The sequence below is a fragment of the Acipenser ruthenus genome, chromosome 42, assembly GCF_902713425.1.
Source record: "Acipenser ruthenus chromosome 42, fAciRut3.2 maternal haplotype, whole genome shotgun sequence".
Taxonomy (NCBI): domain Eukaryota; kingdom Metazoa; phylum Chordata; class Actinopteri; order Acipenseriformes; family Acipenseridae; genus Acipenser; species Acipenser ruthenus.
In genome coordinates, this window is record NC_081230.1 from 9,149,424 (window position 1) to 9,161,067 (window position 11,644).

General features: G+C 41.9%; 1 protein-coding gene across 2 annotated transcripts; it reads left to right on the plus strand.

Moving 5' to 3' along the window:
• Window positions 1-80: 80 nt before the first annotated feature.
• On the plus strand, window positions 81-10,945 carry LOC117401068 (poly(rC)-binding protein 2). Of its 2 annotated transcripts, none has more exons than XM_034001498.3 (12): window positions 81-280; window positions 1,517-1,659; window positions 2,779-2,802; window positions 3,030-3,062; window positions 3,315-3,431; window positions 3,781-3,912; window positions 4,362-4,490; window positions 5,072-5,146; window positions 5,962-6,003; window positions 6,721-6,849; window positions 7,412-7,581; window positions 10,399-10,945. In XM_034001498.3, the coding sequence occupies exons 2-12, from the start codon at window positions 1,591-1,593 to the stop codon at window positions 10,433-10,435; spliced, it is 957 nt and encodes a 318-aa protein (XP_033857389.1). In that variant the 5' UTR covers window positions 81-280; window positions 1,517-1,590; the 3' UTR covers window positions 10,436-10,945. The 2 variants fall into 2 exon arrangements, with proteins under 2 accessions (XP_033857389.1, XP_033857387.1); XM_034001496.3 differs by having other exon boundaries at window positions 82-280; window positions 4,362-4,496.
• Window positions 10,946-11,644: the final 699 nt, after the last annotated feature.

An 11,644-nucleotide genomic window follows, 5' to 3' on the forward strand; every position in this document is an offset into this window, starting at 1 on the left:
CCCTCCTGGTGGGGGATTGTCAGGGCTTATTTATAGTTTTTCTACGCAGTTGCAATGCTGAAAAGGGAGTGGGAGTGTCGGTTGAAAGTTGAGAGTTGAAAGGGATGGTATAGTGTTGTCTTTGTGCTTGAGAGAGAGATAGAGAGAGAGCTGCACACCATTCATCGTCTCTCTTCCCTTCTCCCCGACTCCTTTTTAAACTCTCCCCCTGGGTTTTTACCCACCCGATCCTCTCCCCTTCTACCCTCAAGACCCTACCCTCCCCCTGGACACGGAACAAGTAAGCGGGTTTTCATTTTTTATTTGTTTTTTTTAATCAGTTTAGAAAGAAAGCGAGCGCCGCGGCAGGAACAGGCTTTAGTCTGTGTAGGGAGTCGTAGGCCGCGCAGACACACGCTCACAATGCGGGGAATAATACAGGACGGGCTAAATGCGATTTTAATATGAAAAGACACCTTGTTTTTAGTCTTTTAAACGTTACTTGTTTGTATTTAACGGCGTGCACGTTTATTGCATGCTGCTTTTTTTGTTTCTGGTCTTGTAACCAGTGCATTTTAATTTATTTTGCATTGTTACAATTTAACAAACTGAAAAGGGCATCAAACGATGCACGCCGCCCAAACGATGCTGTTTGTTCAGGCCCCCGATTTTGTATTGTATAATGTTTTGTAATCATTTTAATTTTTATAATGTGTGGAATTCGGGTGCGTTTTAAAACCGAACTGTACAAAAAAAAAAAAAATACGTTTGAAAAGTTGTTTCTCTGCAGAAAATATTTTACTCGTAATGAATAAGCGTAGGTCAGATTGTATACGAAACGGAGAAGATGAAAACCCCCCTCGGATCTCAAGCGCATTAAATGAAATGCGTTTGCTGAAGTCAGTTTAAATCGAGGCCTTGTTGTTTTTGCTGGGCATTTAATTAACTACGCCTTGGCAGTCGCATTAACAGCACCTCCCTTTGTGATTTTAACTTTCATTTAAATGATTTTAATTTAATATGTGTACGTCCTTTTTAAAGTTTCGTCCACAGAGCATTGATAATACCGACAAATTTAAACTGTTTTTGGTGGACCTTCGATTCTGACGGCACTAAGACCGTGTTAAAAAAAATAATTGCCAGGCTTTGTTTGTCCCTTTTTAAAGAATGTAACCTTGTAGTCAGCAGCCTACCAGAGCAATTAGAGACGCAAAACAACACTACTCCGGTCTACAGCATCTCCACATGCATTTGCATAGAACTATGACGTGATATTTGATATACAAGAGAAATTGTATTTATGTCGGACCAATCCCCAATGCTAAAGCAAATACAGCCGTGCATTTTTTCATAGCCTTTTTATTTATTTATTTTTTGTGCAACTTTTTTGAAGTCGTCTTCCTCCTGTTTTCCCAAATGCACCGTCAGCCAGCGCTTGATGTGGAGTCTGTATACATTGGCAGCGGCACGTCTCTCCCCAGCTGCGTGTGTGTGGCATTTCTAATCTTTAAATGTCCTTCATTCTCTGCTTCAAAAGATTCCATTCCTGTGACCAAAGACGCCAGTTCTCCACTCTCCAGAACCTCCCTCACCAGCTGAAGCTGCTCCATCATGGACTCTGATGTGATTGAAGGCGGACTCAATGTCACCCTCACTATCAGACTGCTGATGCACGGCAAGGTAAAGTGGGGGGTGGAAGGGGGGGGGGGGGGGTGTGGGGCTGCTGCTAGAGCTCGGGCTGCTGGGGGAGGGAAGCAGAATTGACGAGCATCTATAAATAATATAGATCTTAACTGGGGTCTTGCCAAGTCCATTCCTTTGTGAGGCTTTGCTCCCATCAGGTCTTTTTATTTATTAAATTGATAGTTATGGTTTAAAAAATGAATACTTACATACATACATACATACAGCTACCAAGAATTGGAATACGATGATCAACTAAAATACTGCTGATCTTTTTAAAAAAAAAAAAAAAAAACTATCTCTCTATCTCTCTCTCTCTATATATATATATATATATATATATATATATATATATATATATATATATATATATAAATCTTGATTTGAATTATTTATTTCTTAGCAGATGCCCTTATTCAGGGTGACTTACAATTGTTACAAGATATCACATTATTTTTACATACATTACATTATTTTTTACACATTATTTTTACGTACAATTACCCATTTATACAGTTGGGTTTTTACTGGAGCAATCCAAGTACCTCAAGGGTACAGCAGCAGTGTCCCCCACCTGGGATCGAACCCACGACCCTCCGGTCAAGAGTCCAGAGCCCTAACCACTACTCCACACTGCTTACCTATATAAAACCATACATCTTCACCCAGTTCATAAAGTTGCTATTGTAATAATGTCTGTGTTTTATGTAGGTTGTTTCATTTAAAATGCCTCCTCACACACAGCAGACAGTGACGAATGTTGACTCTATAAATACTTTCCAGTTTCTTTTACTCCCAAGTTGCTCCACGCTTGCAGTAACGCGGTTTCTCAGTCCAGACGGCTGTGAGATTACAATGGCAAGTCTTTGTCTTTTGAAAGGCGAGGTCAGCCTTTTAGAAAGGGCTGAAATCCCCCAACGCCACTCCAGCAGAGATGAGCAATTCAGTCATCGAGAGAGGATGTGCACTTCAGTGCCTCCGAGCAGGTGTTACTGCACAGAGTCACTCGCTGGCTTATCACTGGGATCTAAGTTCTTAACATGAAGCTCTGCTGTCTCCTTAACCCTTCACACGCGACATGCTAATTGACTGTTTTTATTGATTTTTTTTTTTTAGGAAGTTGGAAGCATCATTGGCAAGGTTAGTGTGGTTTTATAAACTGGGCTATAGGGTTGTTGTGAAATGTCACGATCTGTAGGTTAAAATAGCCGCAGAAGAGCACTAATCAGGGAAACGTGAAATCACATTGTACTGTATTATAGTAACAAAGAAAATGAGGCAAATCATTTTAAGCACAGTGGGATATCTAGATTGGGATGTCGAGGTGACGCAGTCATTAAATGCCACTTTTTTTTTTCTTGTTTTAGAAAGGAGAATCTGTGAAGAAGATGCGAGAAGAGGTGAGTTGATGTGTTAATTACTTGATAGGGAGAGTGTATTTTTACTAACTGCATCTTGCACTTCTTCATTCGGAAAACTGCGCAGAATTGTGCTTTGGGTCTTCGCAGTATTACAGTGCACGCAATGCATGCCGTATCGTGTGAAGAAAGTGACTCGTTACGCCCTTGCGTTCGACCTTTGAGTAATTCTAAATTGCAGATTTTAGCGGTTGAACTAAGAGCTGTGTCCTTCCTTCCCCTCCCCTTTCACAGAGTGGTGCTCGCATTAACATCTCTGAAGGGAATTGCCCAGAGAGGATTATCACCCTCGCTGGACCCACCACTTCCATCTTCAAAGCCTTCTCAATGATCATCGAAAAGCTGGAGGAGGTGTGTGTGCGTGTGTGCGTGCAGGGAATAACCTTTGAACCTGTGAACCTTGGTAGGCAGCGATACCAGGCATCTAAAATATCCAGCCGTTTCAAAAATGACCCAATCCTCAGATCAATCAATATTTATTTTATACAGCGCCTTTTCATAGTGGACCACCATCACAAAACGCTTTACAAGATAGTGAGGAACAATACATAATACATTAGTGAAACCTGTAATCAAAAATGAACCCTAATATTTTTGTTGGTTTTGTACTGTAATCAGCCCCCAAAACAAGTCACATCGGTTAATTAATTATTGTGTTTTGATCACTCGAACCCGTTGCCCTCTCCTCTGTAACCTCCAGGACATCAGCAGCGCCATGACCAACAGCACGGCCACCAGCAGGCCTCCAGTGACCCTGCGCATCGTGGTCCCGGCCAGTCAGTGTGGCTCGCTCATTGGGAAGGGCGGGTGCAAGATCAAGGAGATACGAGAGGTAAGTGCACAGCCATTCCTGCACACCTCACTGTCCTTTTTATTCATAAAGAAGTTGCATTAGCTTATGAGGTATGGGCAGCAGTGTGGAGTAGCGGTCAGGTCTCTGGACTCTTGACCGGAGGATTGTGGGTTCAATCCCAGGTGGAGGACACTCCTGCTGTACCCTTGAGCAAGGTACTTTACCTAGATTGCTCCAGTAAAAACCCAACTGTATAAATGGGTAATTGTATGTAAAAATAATGTGATATCTTGTAACAATTGTAAGTCGCCCTGGATAAGGGCGTCTAAGAAATAAATAATAATAATGAGTAACGGATAATGAAAAAAACATCCCGTTCTTGGAACACCTTTTAGAATAAAGCTGCCCCATTTTTATTAAAGAAACTGCAGATAAGTTTAGAAAAGCCTGTTCAGTAATTTTTTTTGTGTGTGTGTGTCTCCCCTCAGTCGACTGGTGCGCAGGTGCAGGTGGCAGGGGACATGCTTCCCAATTCGACCGAGCGCGCCATCACCATCGCTGGCACCTCGCAGTCCATCATCGAGTGTGTCAAGCAGGTCTGCGTGGTCATGCTGGAGGTGAGTGTGAGTTACCCTTTTTATTTTTTCTAACATTTCTCCACTACATGACTAGAACACACACTTTATCGTAGAATTCCAGCGGCTGGTTTTGCAGACCTCCTATTAAAACTAGCTAATCTTGACCTACCCAATCTTGCGTTCAGTAAGGTAGCCTAATTTTTACTTGGTAGTTCATGATTAGCGTGAATGTGGGTCGGTGAAACTAGCTGCACATCAATTAGACGTGTCTGTGCAGTTTTATTTACAGCTTGCATGTTGGTCCAAAAAAGTGTTTTCATCGCTTGAGTAGGGATGCTGCTAATTTTAGAGTTTTAAAAATGTAGGTAAAATTCTAAACAGTTAATTGTCAACTGCATAGTCTTTTCTTCATGTAAAATTAAACACTGCACACATACAGGCTTGTTGCAGCCATTTTGTACAATAGCCATTGTTGGGGCAGGTGTTATGATTTGTAACCAACGTTTCTAATCTGTTATAGTTTCGATAGTAAAGCTTTTTTTAAACGTTAATTTAAACACTCTCTGGTTTTCCTATAGGAAAGTTTCTTCTCATTTTTCTCTCTCTCTCCTCTCTCCTAGTCTCCTCCTAAGGGGGTCACCATCCCGTACAGACCCAAGCCGTCCGGATCGCCGGTCATCTTCGCTGGTGGACAGGTACTTTCTTTATCCCTTCTGGTTTCATCCGAGAGAGAGAGAGGTGGGGATAACAACATTGATTTGGGTTAATAAACGTGGATCCCCCCCCCAAAAGGTTTGGTAAATCCAAAATTAATTCAAAGCGAAACCATTCCAAATTTCCTCCTTTTTTATTTACTTTTTTTAAAAGTCTCGTTAGGTATTTTCTTTCTTTTCTCCTACTGTGTTTTCTTTCTCAATACCCTACCCCCCTCCCTCTTTAAAAGGGGGGGGGTTCTCTCTGTCCCCCCCGCATTGCGTGATTCCTAAAATGTGCTGCAGCTGCATTCCACACCCTGTTGTGTCTCAGATAGCAACGGAGTGGGTGGAAACGAAATCAAACTGTCTAATCTGGCCTTCCCAAGAATCCATTTCATTTTGGACAAGCACCATCAGATTCTCAGGGTGTTGTATTTGTTTTAAAATGGCGATTGTGTAAGTTAAGTTATTAACACTTCATTCATGGCATTAAACATCATCAATCATTATTCTCTTGATCATATGTCACAGGAATTTCTTTTAAACTGACAAGTGCATTTAATTCAGGGGGGGGGGGGGTTACTGGTGAAGATACAAAGCCACAGTATTGCACCAGCCGATACTAAGCCAGTGTTATCTGTTACTTAGCAAGTGCAAGGAAACAACAGCCTGCATTGAGAGTGTGGCGCGTAACTCTGGAGCCACCCTTATAGGCACAGGCAGGAGGTGTCAGACTGCAAGCACGCAGGGGTGAAGCGGTCATGCGCTGAGCCACTGTCCTGATCGGTTTTTTTTTGTTTTTTTTTTTTTTGCAGGCTTATACCGTTCAAGGACAGCACGCCATTCCTCAGCCAGATGTAAGTGCTGCTCTCCTCTCTTTATTTATTTTCCTTTACCAAAGGACTTCAGTAATGTGGACGGATGCAGGGGTGGAAACCTTTTTATATTTAAACAAACCAATTGATTAAAAAAAATAACAGCCCATGTATTGCCAGCCGTCTCAGTAGCAGATCTGCTTTGCTTTCTGTTCAGTGAATGAAAGGTGTAGTTTCTTGTCTGCAGTTTAGCTTGTATCCTGATATTCTTTCTTAACGCTGCTTTTTAAACCACTAGCCTTCTCCAGGTTGTGACACATTTACAGTAGCTCTTGGTTATCAGTGGCTTAAACACGGCACTTTGTCATTTAAAGCCCCTATTGTATTTGCAAATAAACAAACCCGTGGCCTCTCTCAATCTCCCTTTCTCTGTCCCTTTCTGCTAAAAACACATCCACAGCTTGGGGATATTCATCCAAGTAATACTCAAGACCTTGTTGCATAAAGAGACCGGTATAAAATATGAGAGATTAGTGTTAATCCAGTCTAGGAAACGTGATCTACATTGAGATTTCAAAACCACTTTTTTAAATGAGCAAAGAGTGCTGGCCACTGTACTAAACGTGAGGATTGTATTGTGTTTCTTTGCGTTTTCCTCTCCTGAGCCTCGGACCCCTGCTGCTGCTCTTGCAGAGCGTCTTGAGCAGGGCTGTGCCGTGTGCTCTCCAGTGCCTTGCTGATCCTCTGCTCTCTCCACAGCTGACGAAGCTGCACCAGCTCGCCATGCAGCAGAGCCCCTTCCCTCTGGCTCCCAGCAGCACCGGCTTCACAACAGGGATGGATGCCTCTGCCCAAGCCAGCTCTCACGAGCTCACCATTCCAAACGACGTGAGTGTCCCCTGGGGGAGGGGGGGGGGGGGGGTGTGTGGCATTCCATGTTTGGTTGCTGGTTTAAATAACCCCCCTGATGTAAGGAAACCTTGTAAATGTAATGACAAATAATCACTCCTAAAGTCTTCCTGGTGATTTCTTTGTATATATATATTTTACTTGCTTCTACAGAACCTCTTCTGCAATTGTGATGCAGACGACTTGGGGCATCCTTTACCTTCAGTCCCACAATTGTCTTTCTGCTTTAAAGAATTTTTTTTTTTTTTCCAGTAACGGCTTGAACAGAATTAATGCAATCTTACAAACAAGTGAACGTTGAAAGCCGATTTTCATTCTACCACAAACGTGAATAGTCTTATTAAAGACCGGATTGCGTCCTATTAAATAAGATTCCTCTAGTCTTGTGGGGGGTGAATTGGTTTACTAGGAAGGAACGGTCCATGATGGGTCGGAATGTATTTATTCCCAACCTTTTCTTTTTAACATGTCTGATTTTTATAATAGGTTTCAGTCTCCACCTTTTTTCTTTTTTCATTTTTTTATCATCATTGTTTTCCAGCTGATCGGCTGCATCATCGGCCGCCAAGGCGCCAAAATCAACGAGATCCGGCAGATGTCTGGGGCACAGATCAAAATAGCCAACCCGGTGGAGGGCTCCTCCGACAGGCAGGTCACCATCACTGGCTCCCCGGCCAGCATCAGCCTAGCAGAGTATCTCATCAACGCCAGGTAAGAGGGAGGGAGGTGGGGGCCCAAACTGGAGGAATCGAACACCTGGAGATGAAATTATACCACTGCAGAGCAGTTTGAGTCACCCTAGGTTTTACAGTGAGCTTAGGCTGATGGTAAAACCTGGAATGGTTCAAACTGTGCACACACAGAGATATCTCTATTGAGCTGCCCGTGAGGTCTTATCCTAGGTGCTAAATACATATCAGGCTTCTGGATGAAACAAACGGGGTGTATTGCAGTCCAAGGTTTGGCTTCAGCCAGGTTTTTAAATATCTGCAGCCCGAAGCAAAGCACGACGTGTCAGAGCTGGCCCGACACGTTCTGAAGCCAGCTGGCTCGTCTCTGGTCGGCTGGTATCCGCATCCAAAGGGAGCTGAATGTCATTTTGGCATTTATAAAAACCCAGCAGGATGTTTTAAGGCTTAATGACTTCATTTGTGAATCCAGCTGGGTGCTATTGGATCGCTTTCCACCTTTTTTTTTTTCTTCAGTATATAACTGGTTGGCCCCACGCCAGGTGAAGTCTTGTTTGCTTCTGGGAGGTTTTAAGATATCTGATCTCACACTGTGTTGTATTTGCTCCTCGCTGTTGCTGGTAAAAATGAATCCATCTGGGTCATTTCACTGCGTGTGCTTTGTCCAGAAGTCTAATAAAAGTAAAACTGCACCTTTTTTTTAATTTATTTTTTTGCTTTTGAAACCTGCAGTGGTACACCGACAAACTGATACAGCAGAATGCATACAGTGTGTTTTGCGCGCGAGGGCTCCGTTTTAGTTTCTAGACCCTAGTCTGAAGCATGCCTCCTTATAGGTCCATGCCTCCTTGCTGTGTAGATTAATCTGCCTCCAAGTCCCTTTCTTGTCTGGTGATCGTTGGCTGCTGTATTGCTGCACCCCCCCCTGTAGAAGCCATGCTTTCCGTGTGGGTGTAGTTTTTAACCCTGTCAGTGCTGTGACACTGCAATTGTGTGAGTCTCATCTTAACTTCAGTCCTCCATAAACCTTCTTGGCAGGACCAGGAAACAAATCATGAACGGGAGTGTTGGACAACCCTCTTCTAAATTATATATATATATATATATAAAAAAAAAACCTAGTCCAGTATATCTTCCAGGCTTCTGCCAGTAAGCTTTATGACAGCTTGCTAATTCTCCATTCTGTGTTTTTTTTTTTTTTTTTTTTTTTTTTCCCCCTGCAAGATTAGGTCCCTACCACCCCCCATGACCTTGCCACCCCTAACCCAGCCCTACTGTGTATTCCTCTTCTCTCTCTCCTTCTGTCTCTGCAGTGTAGAGTCCTCTAAACCACCTTCCTCGATTCCTGAGCACGTCAGCATGAACCTCTGTCAGCCCCCCTCCTCCTCTACTAGTGCTGCTGCTGCTCCTCCCTTCTGTTCTCCTTCCACATCCTCTTCCTCCTGTTCCTCCTCTTCCACCTCTGCAGCCACCATCACCCTGTCTTCCCTGCCTCCGCCTGGGCCCCTTTCTTCCTCTGCCTGTGACTCCTCCTCCCCGCTCCCCAGCACCCCAGTCTGTGTGTCCAGTCTGCTTGGTTTGAAACCAGTCTCCTTGCTGGCACTCAATGTTTCCAGTGCTAGGAGCCCTAACGGCTCCACCTCCGATAGTGGCTCTGACAAGCTGGGGGTCTCTGACCATGCCTCAAATTCCAAGAAGAGGAGGCTCTCTCCTTACTAACTCTGCTGCTTGGGGAGGCAAGGTGGGAGGCGGTCTGCCCCGTTTTAATGGGATACCCGAGTGAACCAGAATTGAGGGTGGTTCATGTCGACTTGCATGATATCCAGTCATTGACATTGTATTTGAAAAAGCCAGCCACTCGAAATGAGAAATCCTAGCATGTTTGTAAACACTAAACGCACTCACATATATAACTAGCTACACTAATGTCAAGTGATTCACAGTAGTGTGCAACACCGTTTAAAAAATGCATTTATCCGCTGTCTTGAAAACAATGCTTTGTTCCATTAAAATGGAAAAACTAACCTGTGCTTGTCATGTCTGTTTTTTATTAATAAAGGGGACTGGAGTCTTGCTTGTGTTGTAGCTTTAGTACAAGGCATGCTTGTTTGTCCTGATGTTGCATTTTGTAGTCTTTACTGATAAGGGGTCACGCTAGGCGGCTGCTGATGTAACACGTGGAGACTATTGTGAAAAACTATTCCGAACTATGTACGAACAACGCTATAAAAACATGTGCGGTTCAAACTTCATCAGCAGCACACAGAGATCAAAGCACAGAATAAATGAGACTAAAAACCAGAGAAGCACACGTGATCAAATTCCACCCTCTTTCTCTTTGAGACCGATGTGTTGTGTGGCGTTTCGTGATCACAGGATCGTACGGTCATGCTGTGGGTGCATCGAGACTGAAGTCGGTTCATTTGTGAGCGGCACTAGATTTGAACCCGGGACTCCAGAGGTGTAGAAGAGCAGTGGGGTGTAATCGAAGAGTTTAATTCACAAATAAATAATATTTCTGTGTATATCCAATGACGCAGGCTTTCTAGTTTGCAATAAATCAAACCTTTTCATCTTAAATTGAATAGCAATGGCATGAAAGTGATGCATTGTATAGTCCGGTATTTAATTAATATTCGGCAACGAAAAAATTTATATTCCAGAATTTGACTTGAAGCAAAGTGTGGATTATGAAATATCATATCTTTTGAATGGTAATGTTATTTGGCCTATTTTAATGCCCTTAATGGAGGCTGTGGATCATCTCTCTTATTCTCAGATGTGTTGAATCCTTTTTATTTTTTTTTATTTTCTCTCTCCAATGTCGTCTTTGTTTTAGGCTTTCATCTGAAGCATCTGGATTGGGAACCAACTAACTCCACACACTTCAGCACGCGCCTGTCTGTCTGCGTTTCCGTCAGTGTAGATAACACCACAGTCTGCTGTCCAGAGTTTTAATTATTGTTATAATTTTTTTAATTAGGCTCACGCCCACATTTTTGGTTACTTTTTTTTTTTTGTCTATCCCCATAACTTTTCAACTTTTTAATTACCCTGCATCTGTTAAGTAGTTTTAATGTCTTTTTTTTTTCAAAAAAAAAAAAACCTCTTCCCCCAATTTATTTTGTTCATATTGTTTGTTACACCATAAAATAATTGTAGAAATGAAAAATCTGAGTAGTGTAAAAAAAAAAATTAAAGTTATGTAATATCAGATTTTTCTAAAAAAAAAAAAATACAAAAAATAATTAAAAATAAATAAAAGGAATTAATAGTTGGACAGAATTTGATGTGGTTTTTTTTGTGCTTTTCTGTTAGTTTGTTTTACTGTCCCAGTTCTTGCAGTGGTGAGCATTGTAAAAAAAAAATAAAGACTACCATGTTTAGATTTTGACTAACTCCTTTTATTATGACCTGGGGATAAGATTTCATACTCTGAAAAAAATTATTTAACAGTCAGAAAAAACAGTCAGTTTTCTCTAGGATCATTCTACAGCAAAAGTTCCTAAATATTTAAATGCTAAATTATAGAATATTTTGTGTTCTGTCTTTTTTTTATTTAAAAAAAAAAAGACTTTGTTTTTATCAGTGAATTAAACCAAAAAAAAAATGTATGGCCAGTAAATGTCTTCCTGTTTTATTTGTTTGTGTGACGAAAGTTTTGACAAGACTATATTCACAGAACTGTGTGTGGGTTTTTACACAGCAGCATTGCAAACTGTGCTTTTGATCAGATAAATCAATAAAAATAATCTGTTGGTTGAAACGCTCTCACCTTACCTAAAATAGGGGATAGCCAAAATCCAAATAGTTAACTAAATAAACCTCTTTTAGATTGAGAAATAGAGAGACCGTTTAAATGACAAGAGAGAGAGAGATCACCATGGCCAGTGAGTAATATGTGCATGCCTGTGGCTTAACTGTTGAAGCAGGCTCACTGCAGTTTGAGGTACCACCCTCTGCAGACCACAAGAGGGCAGTGAAGTGCAAGAGGTGAAATCTCAGGACCGTTACAGTCCTTGTAAGTGTTTCATTTTAAATAAATAATGAAGAATCCAGGCGCTGTTCTGACTGCATTTTATTAA